At 35.9% G+C, this 21,773-nt stretch overlaps 1 protein-coding gene across 1 annotated transcript in view; it reads left to right on the forward strand.

The window, feature by feature from the left end:
* Positions 1-21,773, forward strand: part of AGBL4 (AGBL carboxypeptidase 4) — an 880,299-nt gene that overhangs the window by 37,823 nt on the left and 820,703 nt on the right. Inside the window, exon 3 of the mRNA XM_041421668.1 lies at positions 8,693-8,817. Coding sequence (XP_041277602.1) covers positions 8,693-8,817 — 125 coding nt within the window. The remainder of the gene's footprint in view (positions 1-8,692; positions 8,818-21,773) is intronic.

Here is a 21,773-nt window from a genome sequence, read left to right on the forward strand (position 1 = left end):
ATTAAATATCAATCTCATTTGATCAAAACTATTGAATTCTTTCAGCAAGATTGTATTGTATAATTTCTTAATACATATGTGAACCTACTGTTTACACAATAGTCTTTGCAGTATTTTGGGATATCTGTTACTTGTATATTATGCTATTTTGCTCATAGTGGTTATTGAGCAATCATGATCACTAAATATTCAGGAATACTTGTTGCTGTTTTTAACTGTGCTCTAAACTGGTATCACCAAAAAGACTGCTCTACTTAACCAACATAAAAAGACACAAAATATTCCAGTTCTAGCTGCTTGTGTTGTCTTTCTAAATGTCATCGTTTACTCTCCTGGACTATAAAAGAAAGTTGCAAGTGATGTCAGTAGGTGGCCTTTGGGATTAACACATGCTAGAACTTTACAGTTATTTATAATGTGAAATCTCTGTAACTGTATCCTCATTGCAGGAGTAACCTCAAGCCTATTTAATAAATTTTCATCCCTCTATTTCCCCTTCCCCTTTGCCCAGACATCATTCAAACACCTGTGACCAAGAAAATATTTTTTTCTGAAAGGAAGAACTCATCCTAAATCTATCCACTAGCAGCACTATCTGGACTCCTAGAATATGAGAATCTTTTTGTAACTGTTTTTAGTAAAATAAATCATGGCATTGGTCACCTTTCCCCTCCTTCTTTTATATTCAACAAATAGATTTAAGATTGATTATGATTCTCTCCTTTTTTCAACCAGTCCTTTCTTAAATGTTTTAAATTCTCTTAATTTTCTATGTGGAAGACAATTCTGCCTCCTATTCTAATACAGATAAAAGTTTTAATTTATAAAATTCCTGTGGGTGTTTTAGTCTAGGCCACGTATCATTAATATTTCTGCAATTTGACTCAATACAAAGGAATTAAAGATTTGTTCATTACACTTATTTGGGACCACTGAGAAGCAGTAATTTTGTTCCCAGGGCCTATGGGCCAAATGCCCCCAGGAAATGGATCCAGTGCACCTTACTTGTGTCACTTGGGAGGAAAAGTATTGGAAAGATGTGATCCTGAAGAGGTGTGGAAAATCAGATCAGGCTCTCATTGTTATGAATTAAGATCAACACTAAAATAAACAAATAAACCAGTAGATATCCATAATTACCTACCCCCCAACTGAATCGATACATTTTATTTTAATGCTGTTTACATAGATAAACAAGAAAAGTGTAAAGCTAGAATTTTCATGTGCTCTCAGTCTCAATTAGATTTTATCACATGGTCTGCTTACAATAAAGCTCAATCAGAGTTTCTCGGCCTGTGTGAGATCTACATCCTAATCTACTCTTTGCAGAGATGGAACCTGGCCTTTTACCTTTACTGCTGCTAAGACTTAATACAATCTTTGTAACAAAAATTACTGATCTACTGCTATTTGGATGTCACTATTTATAAAAACTTAAAACATGATGGAAACAACAATTTCAACTTACTTAATTGAGGAGGGAAGATAGAAAAGAGACTTTAAGTCTGAAGCATCCGGCTTCTCGAGCCATGTACTTTTGAAATGCTTTGCCTGTTTGACATTCTTGACCATTTTTCAAAGGAAATCTGGATTTTGACCAAAAGTGGAGTCACGAGCATTGCTTTGATTTTAACTGAAACATCAGGTTTTTAAGAGAATGCTATATTGGCGAAGAGTACCGAGAGATTTTCTGCAGAGCATTGATTTAACTGTGGTAGTGAAGATAATATTTTGCATTGTAGAGCTTGATATGTGCAATTTTAATAATTTAAACAATAATTTACAGGTGTTGTATATGTGGTTTTTATGGTATTGTCTTATTTTTTGAAATCTTGCTTTGTGGTTTTAGATATCTTGAGCTGACATATGCTCTGGGCATGAATCTAGGAGAGGATGCAAAAACTGTCATGGGTTTTCAGATATCATCCCTATTTCATTAGATTCATTTTCCTGTTTAGATAGCAAATACTATTTAGAAGTTCTTTAGGACTTAATGCCAAACTATTTTTATGAACTCTTTTCACAGGCAAAGGCCATAAAGCAAGTGGGAATTTACATCTGATATTCCTAGATGCACTCCTTTCAGAAGATATCTAATCTTTCACTAGAGAGAAGTTTTTGCAGATCTCAGTCCCTGTAGTTCCTGTTCCATTTAGAACATATCAATAAAATTTCTTTGCATTATCATCTCAATGTGTTTTATGATCTGTAAGGATGAATTTCATAGAGGTTATTCCACATTCAACATTTTACCTTATTTTGGGAAATATAGAGTTGCATGAAATATAGATTAATACTGTTTGGCTATCTTGGACTTGATCCCAGGTTCAACTGGTGAAAATGATGTATATTCCAATCTGTTCCTTGGTTGTTTTTGTTTAAAGAATTTGTATAGATTGAAATGCAGCTGCAAGTGTATTAGTGATTTTCTATTGCTTACTTGTCAAGATTTTTATTGTGTGGATGAAAAATAGCATTTCAAAACCTGGCAGCATATTGACAAAAACAGAAGAGCACTTTGTGTAATTCTCTTTTGAAAAACTACCTCTTTTAGAGACAGAGATTGCCTCAGCTACTTCCATTCATATGTATCTTGATCAATAGATTTATTGATAGCTTTTAGCCAAGATTTAATTCTTTTTTTCTCCTCAGTTCACCATGGTGCTCACTTTTCTGAATTAAGAAACTAGAATTAGGCTCCTATAAGCAAGACATACAATATGCAAGTGCTCTAGGTGTAAAAGGAGGCATTTGACCTTTTGTTGCTAATCTGTGACAGGTGCAGGCTATTTTCTTCCAAATGGTGTTAATTTTCATGTGCAAATCCACCCCCTGAAACCTGCATTCTATATATCCACCACGGGGGAATTGGTGGTCATCATGAGTACTGTAATGGACAGCTGAGAGGGATAATCACTGATATTTCAGCGCATTTATGCTCGCGACTCAGTCGGGTTTAGTGCACTTCTGTTTTCACTGCTTATTAGGGAGGCTGAAGTTAGTTATTCATGGCCGGACCAAAAAAAAAAAAAAAAAAAAAAAGTGTCTGAGAAAGTTCATGTGCCGGGAACAGCACATTGTTACAAATTAGTTTCCTTTACCATTTCTGGCAAACTCATTACAAAGTAATCGCGCCCTGCGCTGAAGTGCACTTCCTCTGGGACCAATAACTGTAAATAAGCAGGGCTGCAAGCTGGCTGATAAGTTGTTGTTCTGAAGATAACGGTCCTTTTTAGCAGAGTGTTTGACCTTTTTCTTTATATTGCCTCAGGCTTGTCTAAGACCCTCAAGGTCTATTTTTCATCTTAAAAATTCTCTGTAGGCAAGCACAATGTGCGGTTTAAGAAGATTTTAGGATTGCTTAACATATCTATATTTTCTTTTCTAGCATTTTTATGATAATTGTTAGCATGTTTAGTAACTTTAGCTAGCATTTTCTTCAGCAGGTTTTCTTTCTTTGTGTAAAGTACACTTTTTATTGATGTAGGAAGCAATAACATTAATATTTTATGAGGACTAAGTGTGTGTTGCATGATTAATAAAATAGTATCATTGGGCTTTCTTCTGACTTTTAAAGAAACTTGAAACATGCTATTGACCCCTTTCACTATTCACATTTTGAGAGCATTGCACTAAACATTACTCTGTGAAGTAATTTTAAGGAAGTATAATTAAGAATTTTAGCTTGAATGATTAAAGGAAAGTATGTCTTCTCTTTTCTCAGTATGCTAAGAGTATTGAACAGAACTGTGACTGAAAATTGAGCGTGTCTTAAAAACAAACCCCAAGGCTAAGTGAAAGTCAGTTTATAGACATTTGGGAATTTGATTTCTTCACATCTTCCCATCAGTTTAAAAAGATCTGTGCTAATATTTCTGTAAAATAAAATAATAATAGCAAAAAAACCCCACAACTAATTTCAGAGTGCATAGGAGAGAAAATCCAAAGTGTTTTGCAAAGTGCTGGCTACCCTAATAAATTACTTGTTTTACTTTTAAGATGTAGTCAGACAGACATTTGCATACAGATGTGTACGCAAATTATTAAAAAAAAATCAAAAAAGAATTGTCTTAAAATGCCAACCAGTTCAGATTTTATCACTTATGATGTTGTTGGGGTTTTTTTCCTTTGCAGGTCTCATTCGTCAGTTCATTAATCATACATGTACCATAAATAACATTACTATCTTGTGTTTTATAATCTTAACCCCCAAATATAGTGCTAATCACAAGATATGGAGTGATGAGGCTTTGAAGAATGCTGTATATTCTCATATATACAACTTCTGTATTTATGGAATGGAGTGGTGATGAGTTCACGTGGGCATGAACTCAAAGTGAAGTAAAGCAAAGCTGATGTTTCAGTAATGTGAGACTTTTTCTCTGATTTTAGAAGAATATACTTAACCAATGAGGTTGTGAACAGACTCTCTTACTGATATCACAAGTGACCAGGCTAGCAATATACACAGAATAAGAACTGTGCACACGAGGGGTCATACAGTAGTTGTATCATAACTGGGAACTGTTGGTAGGTACATTTCACAAAATTGGTGCTATCTGGATTTCTCTTACATTTGTAACAATTTCAGCACAGAAACTGTTGGCTGCAGGTGCTGCAAAGTACAGTATGCACAGAAATTCCTGGGACACAGGAGGAACTTGCTGTCTACTCACTTATTGTTTTCTCTCTTGCTATATTTAGCAAAAAGGCAAGACAAAAAATTATGGAATTAAAATTTATTTTAAAAAATCAGTTTAGAGGTGGTTTGCACTTAAGAAAAAATGGTTTATTTTCAGTGTTAAAATGTTAAAATGGCTTAATATCTAAATGGAATGCTGTAATCAATGTTTTAATTCCTGTTCCATAGTTTCTAATGCATGTCACTGTGGGACCTGTGGTATTGGAATATAATTCTCATCCATTAGAATAAATGCATTTCCCATGATTACAGCACTCTGAAGGCAGGACAAAAAAATGTGCAGTTTTTTTATGAGATTAACATTGGGAAGTTTATATCCTTTCTTGGACACCAAGAAATGTTTTTTGGTGGCATTATCAGTTTTCTACAAAGCGTCTCTTAAAGTGAGGAGGTGTTTTGTTCCTACAGTTCTTGGCTTCTTTGTACCAAAACTGCTGTCTTGTTTAATGACATTGCTATGTGGGCTGAAATTAGGCTGACAGATTGTGAGCAAAGGCTGTGATATTACAAACAATAGTCTATTGAGCACAAGGAACTTGTTGAATTAGTTACCGGAGGCATTAGTACTCAGTCCAGCCTCTTTAGCATCTGGAAGACAGAGAAGAAATAGTGGGCTAATGAAATGTCCAAATGACACCAAATTGCAGAGGGGTGCAGGTGACAATGGCAGCTGACGTGTGACTGGTAAGAGGCAAAAACTAATAACAAACCAATAAACTCACAAAAGGAAAAAAATAGTGCATTAGGAAGGAAGGGAGTATTCAAATCAAGAGAGAAAGCCATGTTGGGGTTCCTGAGGAATCAAGCACACAGATTTTAAGGGCTCTGCTGGATTTGAGATGGGTTTTCCAGAGCAGACTGGATGACGGTGGCTTCAGCACACCAATTCTTCACCATCCATGATTCCCCTGACATCAGTACAATTCTCCAGTGCGAGTTTAGGGATCTTGAGAACCCTGTAAAGCAGTTCTGAGTGGGTCATCTGTTCCCCATCCAGTTCAGGTTGGCTTGATGTTGAAACTGAATGTGCAAAAGGTCAAAATCAAGGTCTCATTTCGCTCTGTTTTAATTATTCAGTTAATAATCTTTTAGTTTCTTATGCCTTGCAGTACAAGTTTTTAATGGTCTTTGAACTTTAAGTATGAATTTAATTGCTTCTGTGTCCTTCTTTGGGAGTAATTCCATCAAAATTTGCACCTCTGCTCTGTGCTGCAGATAACTTAATCCATATCTGGAATTGCTGGGATTTCTGGGAGGCATGTATATTAGTTTATCAGTTGCCAAGATGGACCTAGCCCACCATCTGTGTTCATGCAGCCCGCTGCCTTAACCCTAGAGAATCTGCCAGGATCACATGCACAGCTCAGCTGAAGTGAATTCACACACCAAACCTTGTCCAGGGAGATCTAAATCTGTGACCTGTGATGCAACTGGAATCTAAACTTTCAGGATGAATACCTTAGACTACCTAAATCCTGAAATATCCAAGGAATATTATTAACCCAGCTATGTCATTTATTAATGACATTTAATGAAAAATAAAACAAAACGAAATCACTTAATTAAAAGTATTACAATGGAATAGCTTGGGTTTACCATTCCTTTTTCCTTTGGATAATAATCTGTAGGAAATCTCAGTTTACATTCACATTTGAGTTCAGTTGTTAATAAGGGATGGGTCTGACCCTTGTGGCAGAATATGCATTTAGATGTGTTGGGGACTTCAGCTAAAGCCAGGAGCTGAGGTGGGTTGGCTTTGCTCACCCAGTGCTCTCTCACCCCCACTCCTCACCAGGACAGAGGTGAAAAAGCTCCTGGGTCAAGGTGTGGACAGGGAGGGCACTCACCTGCTGGCAGAACTCTCTGCTCTGGGGAGACTCATTTATTGCCAGTTAAAATAGGTTTGCATAGTAAAAATCAAAGAGAAATTAAACCAATGTCTTCTCCCTGCCCTTCCCTGTTTCCCAGGATCATCTTCCCCACACAAGGAGCTGTGCAAGGAGCAAGGGCTGATCCTTCCTTTCTCCCCTACTCCACCCTGGGCCTTTTCCCTTCTCAGGACTGCAGTCCTGTCAGCAGCACCTGCTCCAGCCTGGGTCCTCTGTGGGTCAGTGCTCCTCCAGGAGACACCAACCTGCTCCAGCCTGGGTTATGTGTGGGTCAGTGCTCCTCCAGGAGACACCTGCCTGCTCCAGCCTCTCCCCACAGGACACAGGGCTCTCTGCCCAGCCTCCCAGAGCATCCCCTTCCCGGATCCTCCTCAGTTCTCCTCAGGCTCCCTCTGCCTGTGTAGGATTTTGCCCTTCAGTGGACACATTTTCACCAGCTGGGCTGAGGGGCTGGGCTGTGCCATGGGTGAGGCTTTCTGGAGCCATCTGGGAATGTCAGGAACAGTCTGGAAGAGGCAGGGGCAGCGCAGCCTCTCCAAGAGCCAGGCCTGCAGCCCCACTGCCAGCACCTGGGCATGGACACCCACCATGGCAGGTGACATTATTTGTGTTTGGCAGAGGCGTTCTGGCTTTGCAATAGAGCTGTTTTTTCAAATATTTCCAATGCCAAGTGTCTCCTTGAGGCGAACCCTCAGGAACAGATTGAGAGCTTGGAGCAGGTCTCTGCAGAGGGAAGCAGTGGAGAGAATTTTCTTCTGAAAAGAAGAATGTGGGTAGGAAAGTGGGGGATAAGATTAAAAATAGAGAAGATTAAACATGTTCCATTAATAAAGCCAGAAACAATTTAGGATAAGGTAGAAATCCTGGAACTGTATTGATAAACAGAATTAAAAATGTCTTTTTCTCTCTTCTTTTCCAGACCAGAGCAGCAGATCAGCTGAATTATGCTGCTCATGCTGGTATTCAGCAATGTATTGCCAGAAAACAGTCCTATTGACTGTAGTGGGACTTGCTGAAGAGGGAATCATTTAGCTCAAATAACCTTATAAATACACATTAGCACCCAACACTATATTTCCAACCCAAGAAGATATATCTAACCCCCGAAATATATTTGAAACCATAAACCCAAGTTTTCAGTGCTACTTTTAAAAAAGAAATATAATTTAGCATGTGAGCTAAAACATGGCCCTGTCTTACAAGATGAGATGGGTTTTGGATTGGATCAGGAAAATGTAAAGTCTTATTTTTGTAGTGTATAAATGAAATGGACAGTCTAAACCCTGTCTCTAAAAATCTTGGCACACTTCAAAGGAAATATACCATTTTAGCAATTTAAAAGCAGTTAGTGGGTTTTTCCAGTGCTGAACTTCATTTCTATAGCCGGTGTGGTTGCCTGCTGAATAATGCCATAGGGGACAATGTAGCTCTGACTATATTTAAAAATACTATTCCATGAAATTCACTGGGAACAAGCTGAAGCAAAATCTCATTTGTGTCTTTGGAAGGAGGTGATAGTGGCTGTATGTGGTGAAGGAGAAGGATTGAGTTTTTGAATCACAGAAGAGATGAAGGCTGGACCATCTTTGGGGAGAGAGGGATGCTTAGAGCAACAGCCAGAGGGGCCAGGCAGGAATCTGGGGACTCTTTAATGATACAGGGACTTGAATACAAGCAACAATTGGAAGGAAAGAAATCCTAACAGGTGGGGACTAAAAGACGTGCAGAGACATCATTAGAAAGGTGAAAAAAGAAAAAAGGAAACAATTAAAAGGATGTTAGAACACATAATTGGAATATTCAGATAAGAGGAAACAAAAGGTCAATTTGATTGAATAATAAAAATTTGTGTTTTCTTCTTTTTGGTGTACTCATATGCATGTAGCTTACTGCTGCATATTTTATTTTATGACTACAATGAAGCCTTTAACAATAATTCTGAACTACCTTTAAAAACTAATTCTGAACTGTCGTAAGGCCTATTTTACTTGTATATTTTAACCAACGGAGGTAGAAATTTTAAAAACTTTCCTCAGTGTTGTTCCTGGAGAGTTGATCAGCCGTTCATTAAAACTCATCCTGTTTCATCTGTTCCTGGCAGGGAACCTTGGGCGGGTGGACCACGTCACAGAGTTTGAGTATGACCTCTTCATTAGGCCAGACACCTGCAACCCACGCTTCCGAGTCTGGTTCAACTTCACCGTGGAAAACGTGAAGGAATCACAGGTAAGTGATAATAAATGAGATGATATGCTAGCTTCAAAAATTGCTTACTCCAGGATATGTTTTCTTTAACAAAAAAGATGACGCCCCAGGTTTGCAACTAAAAATTTCTTTAAAATGTATCTTTGTTCTTTGAATTTTTTATAAGCAAAAGCAGGTATCTGCAGGAGTGGGTATGACCATGCTTTTCAGCTGTCCAAGACAGGAGGTAATTGCAAAGGTAGTATAATTTTTGCCAACTAACAGAACTGGTATTAATAATGGCTGCCATGTATTTGTGCTTTTGCATTCTAACCAAATATGTGTGTTAATATAGGAAAAAGAAGTCCATCATAGCTGTTCAAATATTATCACTCAAGCCTTCATTTAATGCCTGTAGAACAATGGGGTAGCTGTGCAAACAGGCATTTCCCCAGTGACTTGTAGCAGAGGAGTTGCTTGCCAATGTGTCCCTTGTGAAAGAGGAGGTTTAAATGTGAAGCAAATTGATAGGCAACTGTTTCACTTACTTTTGAATAATGTTTTTTTGCAATAAAGATGCCCCTTGAGAAAGAAACTTCCTTGTTCTATCACTGATAAGAGTTAAATACTAACTTTCACATTGAAAAATTTAAAAAAAAAATCTTTTCACTCTTCACATGTGCCTTGAATTTTGTTCTGGTGGCCTGCCTTAGTTTATCAGAATCAGTCTGTCATTTTTGCTTAATGGAAATAAAGCATGTTTAGTAAGAGAAAAAAACTGCAGAAGCTTGATAGTTGTATTCCTACGAGACTAATATCTTAATATCCAGCACTGTATCGTTCCTGTTACAACTGGAAATCATGAAATTGTTTATCTATCATCCTGGAGCCTGATACTTTATCAGACAGACCCTTTCCCCTGCTGTGCCTTACTCAACTCTGATCAAATTATATAGTCATGAGATGAATGGGAATCTGTCTCAAGGAGGCAAAGAGATCGGGTAGAAAGATACAATATATATCTAGTGCTTACAGGATATTTGTTTTCATGGTTGTCTACATGAAAGAGAATGGTTCCACTATTAAGGTTGACTTGCGAGGTCTGTTTTTATAATGTGTGCTCCTATAATCTTTTTCTCATCTCTCCAATTTCCGTTAAAATGAGACCTGCCTGGACGTAATCTAGTCTGGAACCTTTTTTAGGTCTTTGTACTACAGGCCATGGGCAGCATTAGTCATTGCAGCTCAGCTATATTAAATGAAAGTTAGAAGTTGCGACATCAAACACACTGTGTAATGTAGTTTGTTTCCTGCATTTGGATTATTTTATGTTTTACTAGAAAACAGTAACAAGGAAGCCCAAAGTATTCAGTGTTGCTTCAAAATTTTGCACTAATACAAATACAGGGGACCTTTGATCACGTTATGTGTAAAAGTAGATATTTTAATATCTCTCTATAAATCATTACCTGGATAATATTGTATTTATTTTTGATATATCATATAAGTAATGGGTGAAGAAGGCACATCTGTACATTTTTATATATTAGGTCTGGTTTCAGCCTTTTGGATAAGGACTCACAAAGAGTAGCTACTTTTGTTTTTTATATTACCTATTAGTACAGAATTTTGTTTTATTAATCTACTGATAAATGAAAAGAAAGACCAATTAGACATTCCAGCTAATCTTACTGTCCATACATTATTCTATAAGAAAACAGGTTCTTTTCATTCTTCTGGTTTTAATTTTCTTAAGTCATGGAGCTTCCATTTCCTATGTCGCAAAACTGTTTTATAGACTCCTCTCACTTACAGTGTTGCTTGATTTTTAGCCTAAAGCTTTCCTTTATTTAATCCCACAATTCCCAGTTGCAATTCTGCTTAGTAATAACTCCTCTTGGTACAAATAAATCCTCATCATCCCTGACTAACATTTATATTTCTGTGAATTATAACATTCCTCATCATTTCTGTGTCAACCTAGCTATCATGTTCGGTACTTTCAGCCCTATATCCAACAGACCACTTTACCTTTTAAGTATTTTTCCACTTTGGGGCCTTTGGACTTTCATCATAAGTGAATCTTTCAGTCCTTTGATAATTAGCCCAGTTTCCCAAGGAAGTAAAGCTTATATGATCACACTGTCTGCTTGCTAGCCTAGGTGTTTGTATGGCTGCTGATCCTTCTCCTCTCTTTTCTCCTTCAATAGCTTCTTAACTCTTGGCCAGTTTCAGCACCACTGGACAGGAATTCCTGTAAGTTTTGGGAAAACAGGCTGCCAGATGGGCAAGAGACCCATTAGTGTTCCCACTGGCAGACAGGCTATAGTATGAGATCATTTCTTATTAAACATCAGAGAATCCACAGAGGAGATGAATAGGAGAAAATACTCATTGGAATTTGCATTTTTAAGATACCAGAGAATCCAACCATGAAATCCAAATCCATAGCATTTAGTAATTTTGCTTCTTGAAGAACTTCTTGTTTTTATTATTATTCTTCCTCTTCCAGTTCCTTCAATATTTTCTTTATAGTGCGGAACTAAAATTTAATGGATAATTTTGAGTATGCTAATCCCAGTTTACAGAGAAGGGGCTTGAGTCCCTTTGCTCTGTTACTGCCTCACTGTAGACAGCTGGAAATTGCAGCAACCTTTTGTTGTTCTATCACTATGGAAACTCAGGCCTAATTTGTTTTTTCCCTATCATACAGAAGTCTTTTTTAGAGTGATTGCTTCCTTGCTCCTGTTACGTATGTCTGAGGTTACTGTTGTGCTTCATAGGTAATAGAGCTAAGCTCTGTGCCATGCCAGTGACAGCCCTAATATTTCCAGAATTATTTTTAGAATTTTATTATAAACTTGGTTTATTTGATGTTCACTTCCTGACGTTGAAGTAAAACCAACAGACTTTTTTTTAATTTGGAAGCTGGTAAATTAATTTCTTCCTCATTAAGATTTGGGCTTCTACCTCAGACATTTTTTGTTGTCAGTTTTATTTATACTTTTTTTACTAGGATAAAAGATTTTTTAAAAAAGGCTAATGCCTAATATTTACAGGGGGAAATGAGCCATCATGTAAGATACTGGCAAGATGTAAAATTTGGTCTTTTGGTCTCCTTACATGGTTTCTGACTTGGTACTCAGTTGGTCTGAAAAGATGTGAGCTATGATTCTTTTTTGTTACTTGTTTGGTGAATTCAATTAACACCAATATTGGAAAAGAAAAAAAGAAACTGATATGTTATATGAAAGGAAAACACATAGTCTTTTATGATTTACACATATCCATGAAAGGCAGAGTGAAGGAAATAGGATTTGCTGTGGAACACATGGTCTCATGGGCAAAGCCTCCAATTTCTCTAATTATATACGTGTCACAGGCTGCTCTCTATTCCTGATAATGCTCTTTACTGGGCAGGGGTTGCTTCCTATTCACTTCAGCCAAGGCCCTTCAAACACCATCTATGATTTTGCTAAATTTCTTCTCTGCGCAGTCGGAAATTGGATGAACAAATTTCATCTCCCAATTGCATTTCAAGTATTTTAAATACACAGTGCTTCAGGTGCAAGATTACCTCTGAGCTAGAATGGCTTTAATGCTATTACTAGCAACAGTGATTCATTTGAGTCATTTGAGCTTTTTGGGAAAAAAAAAAGAAATGTGTGTACGTGTGATAAATTATAAAAAATATGCTGGTATACCAATATTGGAGGATTTTACAGGTGAAAAGAATGATTATAGTTTTTGAGGGCCATAGCCAGAAATTCTTCTCAAGTGCTTGACACTCACTGTTCCAGATACTGTAACAACACTGGAAAAAGATGATCTTTGTCCTAGAAAATTTTCTTTTGAGTAATTTGAGAAGAGATAAGAGTTAAATACAAGAAAGCGATGAAAGGATTAAAAATATTTGATGATTTTTGATTTAACGCACAGCAGCCATATTGCACCACTAACTAATGCACATCTAGGCCTCATGACAAATTCTGTGTGTGTGTACCCTGAGGAGCTCTGCTGTCTGATGAATCATGTTGAGAAATGGTATTTTCACTGAGATTAAAAAAAGAATTTCCAACAGAAGGGGTTTCCTAATAGTGCCAAATTTTGTTCTGTAAGTGTTGATAAACACATTTGGAGTTCTTCATCACAAAGGTACTGACAAAATATACCAAGAAGGATAGAGGAGAAGAATGGATATTTGGCAGCTAGGACTTGATCATTACTTACAGTTAATAAATCAATCCAGATTGAGGTTAAAATCAAAGAACCAAATGTTATTTACTTCAAAGGCATTTTCTCTGTAACTTCAGTTGCTGTTGGACTGAAGCTAGAATTTTGACTCATGAATTTTTTTTGGGTTTTTTATATGTGAGTATGGACCAGGAAAAAGGATAACCTGTTCTTCAGAATTTTAAACAGGATGCCCAGGTAAGAGAGAGGTTATCATAGCTGGACATTATTAATAATGCATGGAACTGTCATTGTAGAATTTTATGGTGTTTTGTTCTGCACTGTTTTGTAAAACATAAAAGGCTGTAAGATGTCTGTTTTCTTTAATTGATTAGAAATTCAGGAAATATTTGTTATTGACAGTGGATTTTATAATATGTTCAGGCCTCTTTTTACTGTCCTCAAACTACTCAGTGATCCTTAGCAGACAACTGCTTCTTTATAATGCTACAGCTGTGATTGTTTAAAGATAAGAGTGATACGTGTATAGGGAGAGATCATGTCTCTTTATGCCAACTGACACATTTTGGAGAAGCAGGGAGGAAAAAAAGAAAAGCAGGCATAATTTGAGGTACTCAACCTTTTTTTCTGACCAAAGAACTCATTCAGTGCAGTTAATTCCTGCAGAAGCTGCCTCCAAAGTAAGATGGAGTGAATATGACATCAAAAGCAGGCTAAAGTTGGAAACAGGCTACCTTTTTACTTTCTTCTTAAGCAGACATGCTTTGCTCTGCTGTCATTTGGGGATTTAAGTTGCTGGTATCAAGATGCTTTATAACATCTTATACTCTTTCCAGCTTCTCATTTGAGAAGACAGATATTTTCTTTACTGTGCATTAAGGGCTATATTGCATTTACCTAGCTTTGGAAAATGCATATGGAAAAGGGCATGTTTTTATGAAAGAGTACAGATCTGAAATTTTCAAGTGAAACATTTGAAGTGGATGAATAAAGCATTTTTTTGGCAACAATTTGTAAACAACCCTAAATGCATAATTTCTTTAGTGTGTTTCATTGCATATACCTTCTTAATAAAATAGGTATATATCAATCATTTATTAATAATTTACATTAATAATTTATTAATCCTCTTTTGGTCAGCTCCTGTAATCTCTCTAAATAGCTGTTTATAATAATTTGCAAGGAAAATCATTAGATTATTTGAATTTTGCCTGTTTAAGAAGCCCTGTTACCCATCTTTTTGAACTCTTATGTGAATTTTTAGCATGCTAGAAAGAGATGTCCAACTCTTCCTGAATTTTGATATTTTAGTCACCATTTACACAGGTCAGCAAAACCTGCTGTTTTTCACATCCCAGTTTTGTTTTGTCATATAAGTTTATTTTGTTTCCTTAGTTCTGATACTTTTCTTGAAAACCATCTATACTTAAGAGTTTAAAAGGATATCAGTAACTCAGCTAACACCAGCAGCTCACATTCCCATTCTGACTCCAGGATGTAACTGCGAGTAGCATCACTGCCATAACTTTTCATTTCCTGCTTACTGTAGTGTTAGTATTGATTTAGTTAGAGCAGAATCAAATTTTTATTTGTTTCATATGTGAGTGAAGTTTTTCCTTTTCCCTTAGCTATCAAATAGTGGATTTCAGTTCTTGTGGCTGAACTTGGTCAAGATTTAAACTTTGACGTGCATCTAAGGCTGCTGGGTTTGTCAGTCATTATCATTCATCATTATCATGTCATATCATATAATGATTTATTTTCCCTTGGAGAAAAGCAAATACTGCATAAAGGTTGAAGTTATAATCATTTTTGTAAGATTAAAAAGGAGCCAAAGATGTCTTGAAACATTTTCATCAGGAAAAATAAAGTAAAAAATTAATCTGAGTTAGAGAATGGTTTCAGTGAAAATTCTTTGGTGTTCACTAGCAAATATGGCAGCAGCTGAGCAGAATCAGTTATGTGTTTGTATCCTTTTGGAATTTAGAAGCAGCAAAAGTCTGGACTTTAAGTTGGTTTTTGTTTAATCCGATGGCATCCCTGCGTATGACAAAGTTGCACTGCATATCCTGCACTGGCCCAGTTCCTTAAAGCTGTATTTGTGTGCATATGTATATTTTATTTACAAACGTGTATAAATCTGTGTCTATCTGCATAGAAAACACGAGAGGCTGAGGTGAGTGCATTTGGATAATACCTTTTTAGTAGCTGCTTTACTACAGGTAAGCAGATTGTTTCTTTGAGTAGCACATGCCCTTCAACTAGGAAAAAAATGGGAAAAGAAGGATGGAGGCAGAATCATGATACAAACTTTGTGAGAGCATGTGGTACCTTATCACCTGGTAATATGAGTCTGTTACTTTTTGTTAGGGAAGGGCTTGAATTATCTGAAATTTGTATTAAAAATAAAATGGATTATTTCAAAGGAGCCTTTGTATTTTTAAAAGTAGTTTTACTGATCTCTGTGTTGGAAAGTGGTACAATTTTTTCATAAGTCAAAAGTGCACAGGGTTAGATGGTACCTATAGCAGTTGAGGTAATCACTTACTTACTGAGGAAGCCATATGAAATTATAGTTAAATAAGAAAAAAGTGATGACATTTAAAATAGATTGCATGTGTGTCTCAACATTTAAAAAAAGAAAAAATATATTGAACATACTGCAGTTTTGAAGAAAAATAATGTTACCATTTTGGAAACTTGTGCCTATATTGGTCATGTATAAAATTAGATTTATAAATGATGATTCTTCCAAGTTGGAATCCTTTCAAGTACGTATAATTTTATTTTGGATCAATAATTCAGTTGTGCTTGGAATAGACTGAGGGTGCATGTGAAACTTTGGTAAGTGCAATATAGTGTGCATCTCCATGAAATTATGCAAAGCTGTCATGACAGGTGTCATCCTTTAAAAGTAATGAATGTAGGTAGGCTGGTAAACAGGGGAAACAGTCAGCATTACCAGAACATCATCTGTCCTGGTGAAATATTCACTCTTGGCAAGGCAGTGTTAAATTCATAAACTTTTTCTGTTCCAGGTGTCTGTAAGAACATTTCGGATTCCAGTGTTTAGTAATTATTGCACACGTACTGTACTCCTCAGATTTAACACTGCCTTTTGCCTCCAGGAAACTAATGGCCAGGTGTGTTTAATTTCCTGTGATGGTGGCATCTGTCACTCAAAATGTCAAAAATACATTACAGATGTCATCAACAAAACCAGCACTGTGATGATCTTGATGTCAGTGATGTGACACGCTTACTTTTCTTTCAATTTAAAACCTTTTTGATTTCTGATTAAATACTCCCTTTTTTAGTTCCAGAGTGAATTGTCTTCCATGCAAATTTGGTTTCATTTTCCTTTTATTACTGAAAAGTCATTAATCAGAATGTAGAAGCATACATTGAAGACATGAAGATGAAATGTTTTGAACTTTCCTGCTTTTAGATTTTTTCATCTTTTAAATTCAGAATAATTTTTAATTTTTTAGAATTCAGAATAATCTATGTCTCCCATTGATTTCTGAGGGAGCAAAGTTCCTACACTGCTAAATGCCGCAGAAAAATTCCATCCTGATCTCAATTAAATATTTTGTTCCCTTGCTACACTGCTTATAAGTATGTGCTTAGTTTATAAAACTCTGGAAGTATCACACACTAAGATATGCACTTTAAATTTTTTAGGGAGTAAATAAAATTAAAATGACATGATTTGTAGCTACTTTTCTTCTCGTTTGTTTGTTTGTTTGGTTTTATAGTTAATTGAAACTGGAAAACTGTATAGGTTACCTGGGATATTACATTATATATAGTAAAATTATTATGTTTCTTCCAGCAAAATATATTTTAATTTCTCTATTGAAGAAGCTGTAAAATACTCTGTAAAATTACTGTGCATTTTTTTTTCTTTGAGAAATTAAGGAAAACTAACACTGGATTCATAAACTGACTCTTAACAGAGAGCTGCTGTATTTTACATACAGAATGCAGAATAATCAGCTGAGTGATTCTGATGATTGAGTGCAGTTCCCCCAGTTTAGGATCTGACCTGTACACCCTGGACAGGCAACATCTGCTGTTACACCACAGCTCAGGATGGCTCTGGTAATTTTTTTTGTGATTTGAGAAGCTCCATGGAAGCTTCTAATTTTCATAGTAGCACTACCATGATGAACTGTGGCTCATTACTGTAAACTGATGGCAGCTGTTAATACTATTACAGGCAGAGACTTTTTATTTAAGGGAAACATTAGCCAGTAACTGGTAGATTTCTGACACAGTGTTACATAAGGCTTCCTGTTAGGAAGGAGAGCAAAGAGAAATGGATTTGAACCCATTAGTATCAAAATTACGTGTCAAAAAGCTAGAGCAGAGTTCAATTTATTTCTGCAATAAAGTGTAAGCTAGAGATTGACTTGACAATTATTTTGCCTTACATTGCTCTGGTTGTTCTGAGATGACTATTCCAACATCAAATCGTCTTGTTTGGACATCTTTTACAGAATAACATGATAGTCTAAATATGCATTATGTTATGTAGGAACTAAAACTCGGCAGGTTTTTTCAAGTAGAAATGAGTTTTTTATTACTCCTTTTACTAGAGGATGTATATGCAGTGGAACACATTCAGCATAGATTTAAAACAACTGCATGTATTTTCTGCTAAATCTAGTGCATGTTGTTGAATGGCGTTTACATTGTAATAGAAAGGATAATCTTTCTGAAGCTTTTAGTGGCTTGGTATAAGGAATACAAATAATCTGCCAAAAATATTTGCTTTCTCTAAGCCAGTCACTGAGCAGGTTTGTGGCTCTTGTTCACCAGTCTCTTTTTTCCCCTAATAATTTTCCAAGATAAGAGACAACAAATTGGACAATCAGTTCCTTATTATAATTTTCAACTTTTAGAAGAGGTGTGTTACCAAAATTTTTGCCCACTTAATATATCTGTTGTCCTACTGAACACCAAAGTCCACGAATTCAGAGCCTTAACCTTGAACATTGTAGCAAGCTTTTATTGGAATGGCAATTTTTCCTGTCTTGAACTGATGGTCCTCTACAGAAGACTTATTTAATTTTCTAATTGCATAATTTTTGGAGGGTGTTGTGTTCATTGTCTCTCTGAAAATTCTCATGAACCTTCGCAGAAGGTGTTTATTAAAACCTTTATGAAGGTAATATTACACCAGTGTGCAGATTCTCCTAGCAGGTTTTCCTTTCCCTTTGCATGGTTTCATGCAGGACCACGTCGTACTCAGGGGTGATGCAGGGAAGCAGAATTGCAGCTTTGCAGCTTGTTGTGTGTTTGTGTTCTGATCTTCTGTGAGCTCTGTGGGCAAAACTAATCCCACAATCAGAGCACTACAGAGTCTTGTGGGGTCCGTGGCAGGGCATTTCCTGGCCCTGAAAATTTGACAGTGATGCTGAGTACCTCCAGTGTTAGGTTTAGAATCACCTCAATAGCCAGATTAAACAGAATATTCTTCCTGGCAGGCATGTGGAATGGCAATTCCATGGCTTTGGAATATCCAGGATGAAACTACAATAGCTGTTCCTTGTGGGTTGTCTCTTCCCTATGGCAGCAGAAGGATTTCTTTGAACCAGAGGTTAATATAGCTATCTACCTAGGACAATTGTTATTTTACATGGAGTCATATGTATTTATTTTATTGATTTAAAGCCTGTAAAATAAAAATATCAGATAAAAATCAGCCTATAAAAAGAGATGGCATGTATACAGGGAGATAATTTTTTTTTTTTCCAGGAATTTCTCATGCATAGATACAAATGAATTTTCTAAATGTAAATGTTTGGCTAGATTATTCTTCAGAGACACATATTGATTTCTGTTGTCACCCTTCAGTGAGATTGAGTGTAGGTTACTGGGAAATCCTTTCCAAGCACATACTGCAAAAAATGTAAAATATGATTTCCTTGACAGTTAGTGAAAAGAGACAGAGTACATGTTAACAAATTAACTGTGTTTATTCCATCCTCACCAGTTTAAGTCTTTCAGCTTCTAAAAAATCAGCTCGTTTGGTGCTTGGAGAATATGGGTCCATATTGCACTGGGTGAGCTTGAAAGCACATTTTGAAATTCATAGCTTAGCAAAAGGGAAGCTTTGCATTTCCTGATTTTCCTTTGCAGATCTAAATGTGGAGTTGTGGCTCTCTCGCCAGAGTGGGAAGTACTGTATAATTTTGCAGTTTAGGCTGTTCTATAATGCAAGTAGTATGAGTCTCATGGAAAACTGTGTGTGATGGCCAAGCTTAATCCTAAAATGTGTTTCATTCAGCTTTCTAATAAACCTGAAATTCATAAATTTCTGTGTCTTATAGTGAGTTTGATAATTGTGGATTATAATAATTTCACACTTCAGTGCTTAAACCTAAATATTGTTCTACAAATACTTTTTATTTTTTCTTTTCCTTTTTTCTTTGTTATTTAGAGAACACAAAATGCTTTCACAAATACCAGCATGCAAAGAATTTGTTTTTATAACAATATAATTTTATGTCAATATAAACGAGTTATTTTAAAACTGAGATAATATTTTTATGTCTTACAAGGACTATTAGATATGTGTTGAAAAGCTTGTTATGTTTCAGTCATGATAAACATCAAGTTCAACTAAAAATTAATAAAAAATTGTTATTTCAACAGCTATGAAATCTGATCAATTTTTGCTTTTTTGGCATTGTGGTATTGTTAGCCTCCATTAATTTGCTTTGTAAGTGGTTTAAAAACTATTTGTGTCATGTCAGGTATAAAGTATGGTCAATAAATGTTTGGTTTTAAAAATACATTTTAATATATAGGAGATGAGACTAAAATGTTGCAGTAAATTACTGTCTTTTAATAAGATTTAAATCATAATTTCTGTGCACTCCTTTTCTTATTTTGTAGATAGTAATAAATGTACAGAGTTCTATGGCAAACGCAGCTTCTGTTGTTTCAAGGGAACAGTGATGCTTGGGTTTGTATGTGATTAGTAGTAAAGGTACAAATGTTAAAATTATACAATGAAGTAGTTGTATTTTCTCAAAACATTTGGGAGCATTTTGAATTCAGAGGTTTTTTTATGATCTCTCTCTGATGTACTTCAAGGAAGAAAAGCAGAAAGAATTTTGGAGAAAAATTAATATTTGTGGTAAAACTGGCTTTATAAAAAGCCAAACAAGCAGAGGCATTTTAACATAATTTTCTCCTGACTTAAACAATCTTAATTTTATCACTTTGCCAAACTGTGTTCCTTTGCATGAAGTATGTGCAGGAGATACTTCTGAATTTGCATTTTCATTAGATTTAGCATTCAGCACCTAATGCCATAAATTTGTTTTTGAAACTCTTTAATTCCCCTGAGTGTTCCAACATATTGAATGCTATTTGCTTTGTATTATGTTGGCAGCAAATCTGCAGTGAAAATGCTGTCAATATATATTCATAGCTAACATTGTTAACTAAAAGCAATATTGTTTTTCTATTGTAAGCTGTCACAAATGTTTGGCACCCTGTTGTGTAAGCCAAAAAAATGTCAAAGAAAGAAAAGAATATTTATGAAGAAAAGTGCAGTGATAGTGTCAAGTTTCCTGTATTAAAATACATTCCTTGTTTGTACAGACCTTTACAATTTATGAAATTGTGTTTTGTAGTAATGTAAAGTTAGACTATTGTGAGAAGATGCAGGCTGTTACTGATATTAACTGAGAGGAGCACAGTAAATGATACAGCCATTTTGCTTTCTGTGTAATGCAATGCTTGTCAGACTGTAAATTGTATTCTACTACACCCAGAGATTATTTTATTAATAGATGTGCTATATATATGTGGAAAATGAATGAAAAATATTTTGCCTTTTTTTGCGGTTTTGAAGATGAAGTGCATAATTAACAAGAATAAATGCAAAGTTTTGGACATTCTCCTAGGGAGTATCCTTATCTTTGTGTAAGAAACACTGATTTTGTTTATTTAAATTGTGTATCCCTTTTCCCAATTATTCATTCTTTCCAAATGAAACTTATATTTTTTGTATCTGAATGCTATTATAAGAATGTCTTAGAGCAGAGTATTTTAGAGAACTTCTGTGGGGAGAAATGAAAAAATAAAAATTCTGTCTGCCATGCAAATAACTGTGCTAGTGCTAATATATAATACGCACCCATAAGCTAAAATAAGACAAGTGGCATCTTATGTGCTACTCTTGCAAGTGTTTTAACCCAGAGAACTTGAAACCTCAACCATGTAAATGGAAACCTCTGGATAAGACATTTGAGGCACAACCAAGTTCCCTGGCCACAGGCTGGGTTACTCTGGAGTCAGCAGAGTTCAGCCAGTGGCAATGGAGAGCTCTGAGAAAAATCAGTGTTTCAGCCCCACAGTGGCTCTCACTGAAGCACCAGAGCTCCTCAAAGATACAGATTTCCAGTGCTCTCATCTCGCCAAGGTAACATTTTGCTATGTTCACCTAGGTGAAAATACTAAAAAAAGTAAAATATAAAAAAAAAAGTACTGGCAGCCCCAGAAATGCTGGCATTCATGACACTTTGTGTCATTCTCTAGAAAACCTGTTTACTTTGGGAAAATTTTTGGTAAAACTTTAATAGATTTGGACATTGGTCAATGTAGTTTTAAAAACCCCCAACCTTAACTATTCTGATCAATTATTCAAGAACAATCATTGGTGAATTTGTTCGAACACTCTTTTTCATACAGCAGTGCGTTGGTGACACATATTAATGTTATCATCTTCTGTGGTACTGGCCCCTGGTTTGAATACATACTGCCTGATCATGCTACATGATGCC

Source organism: Onychostruthus taczanowskii, unplaced genomic scaffold (assembly GCF_017590055.1).
Source record: "Onychostruthus taczanowskii isolate IOZ18803 unplaced genomic scaffold, ASM1759005v1 scaffold7, whole genome shotgun sequence".
Taxonomy (NCBI): domain Eukaryota; kingdom Metazoa; phylum Chordata; class Aves; order Passeriformes; family Passeridae; genus Onychostruthus; species Onychostruthus taczanowskii.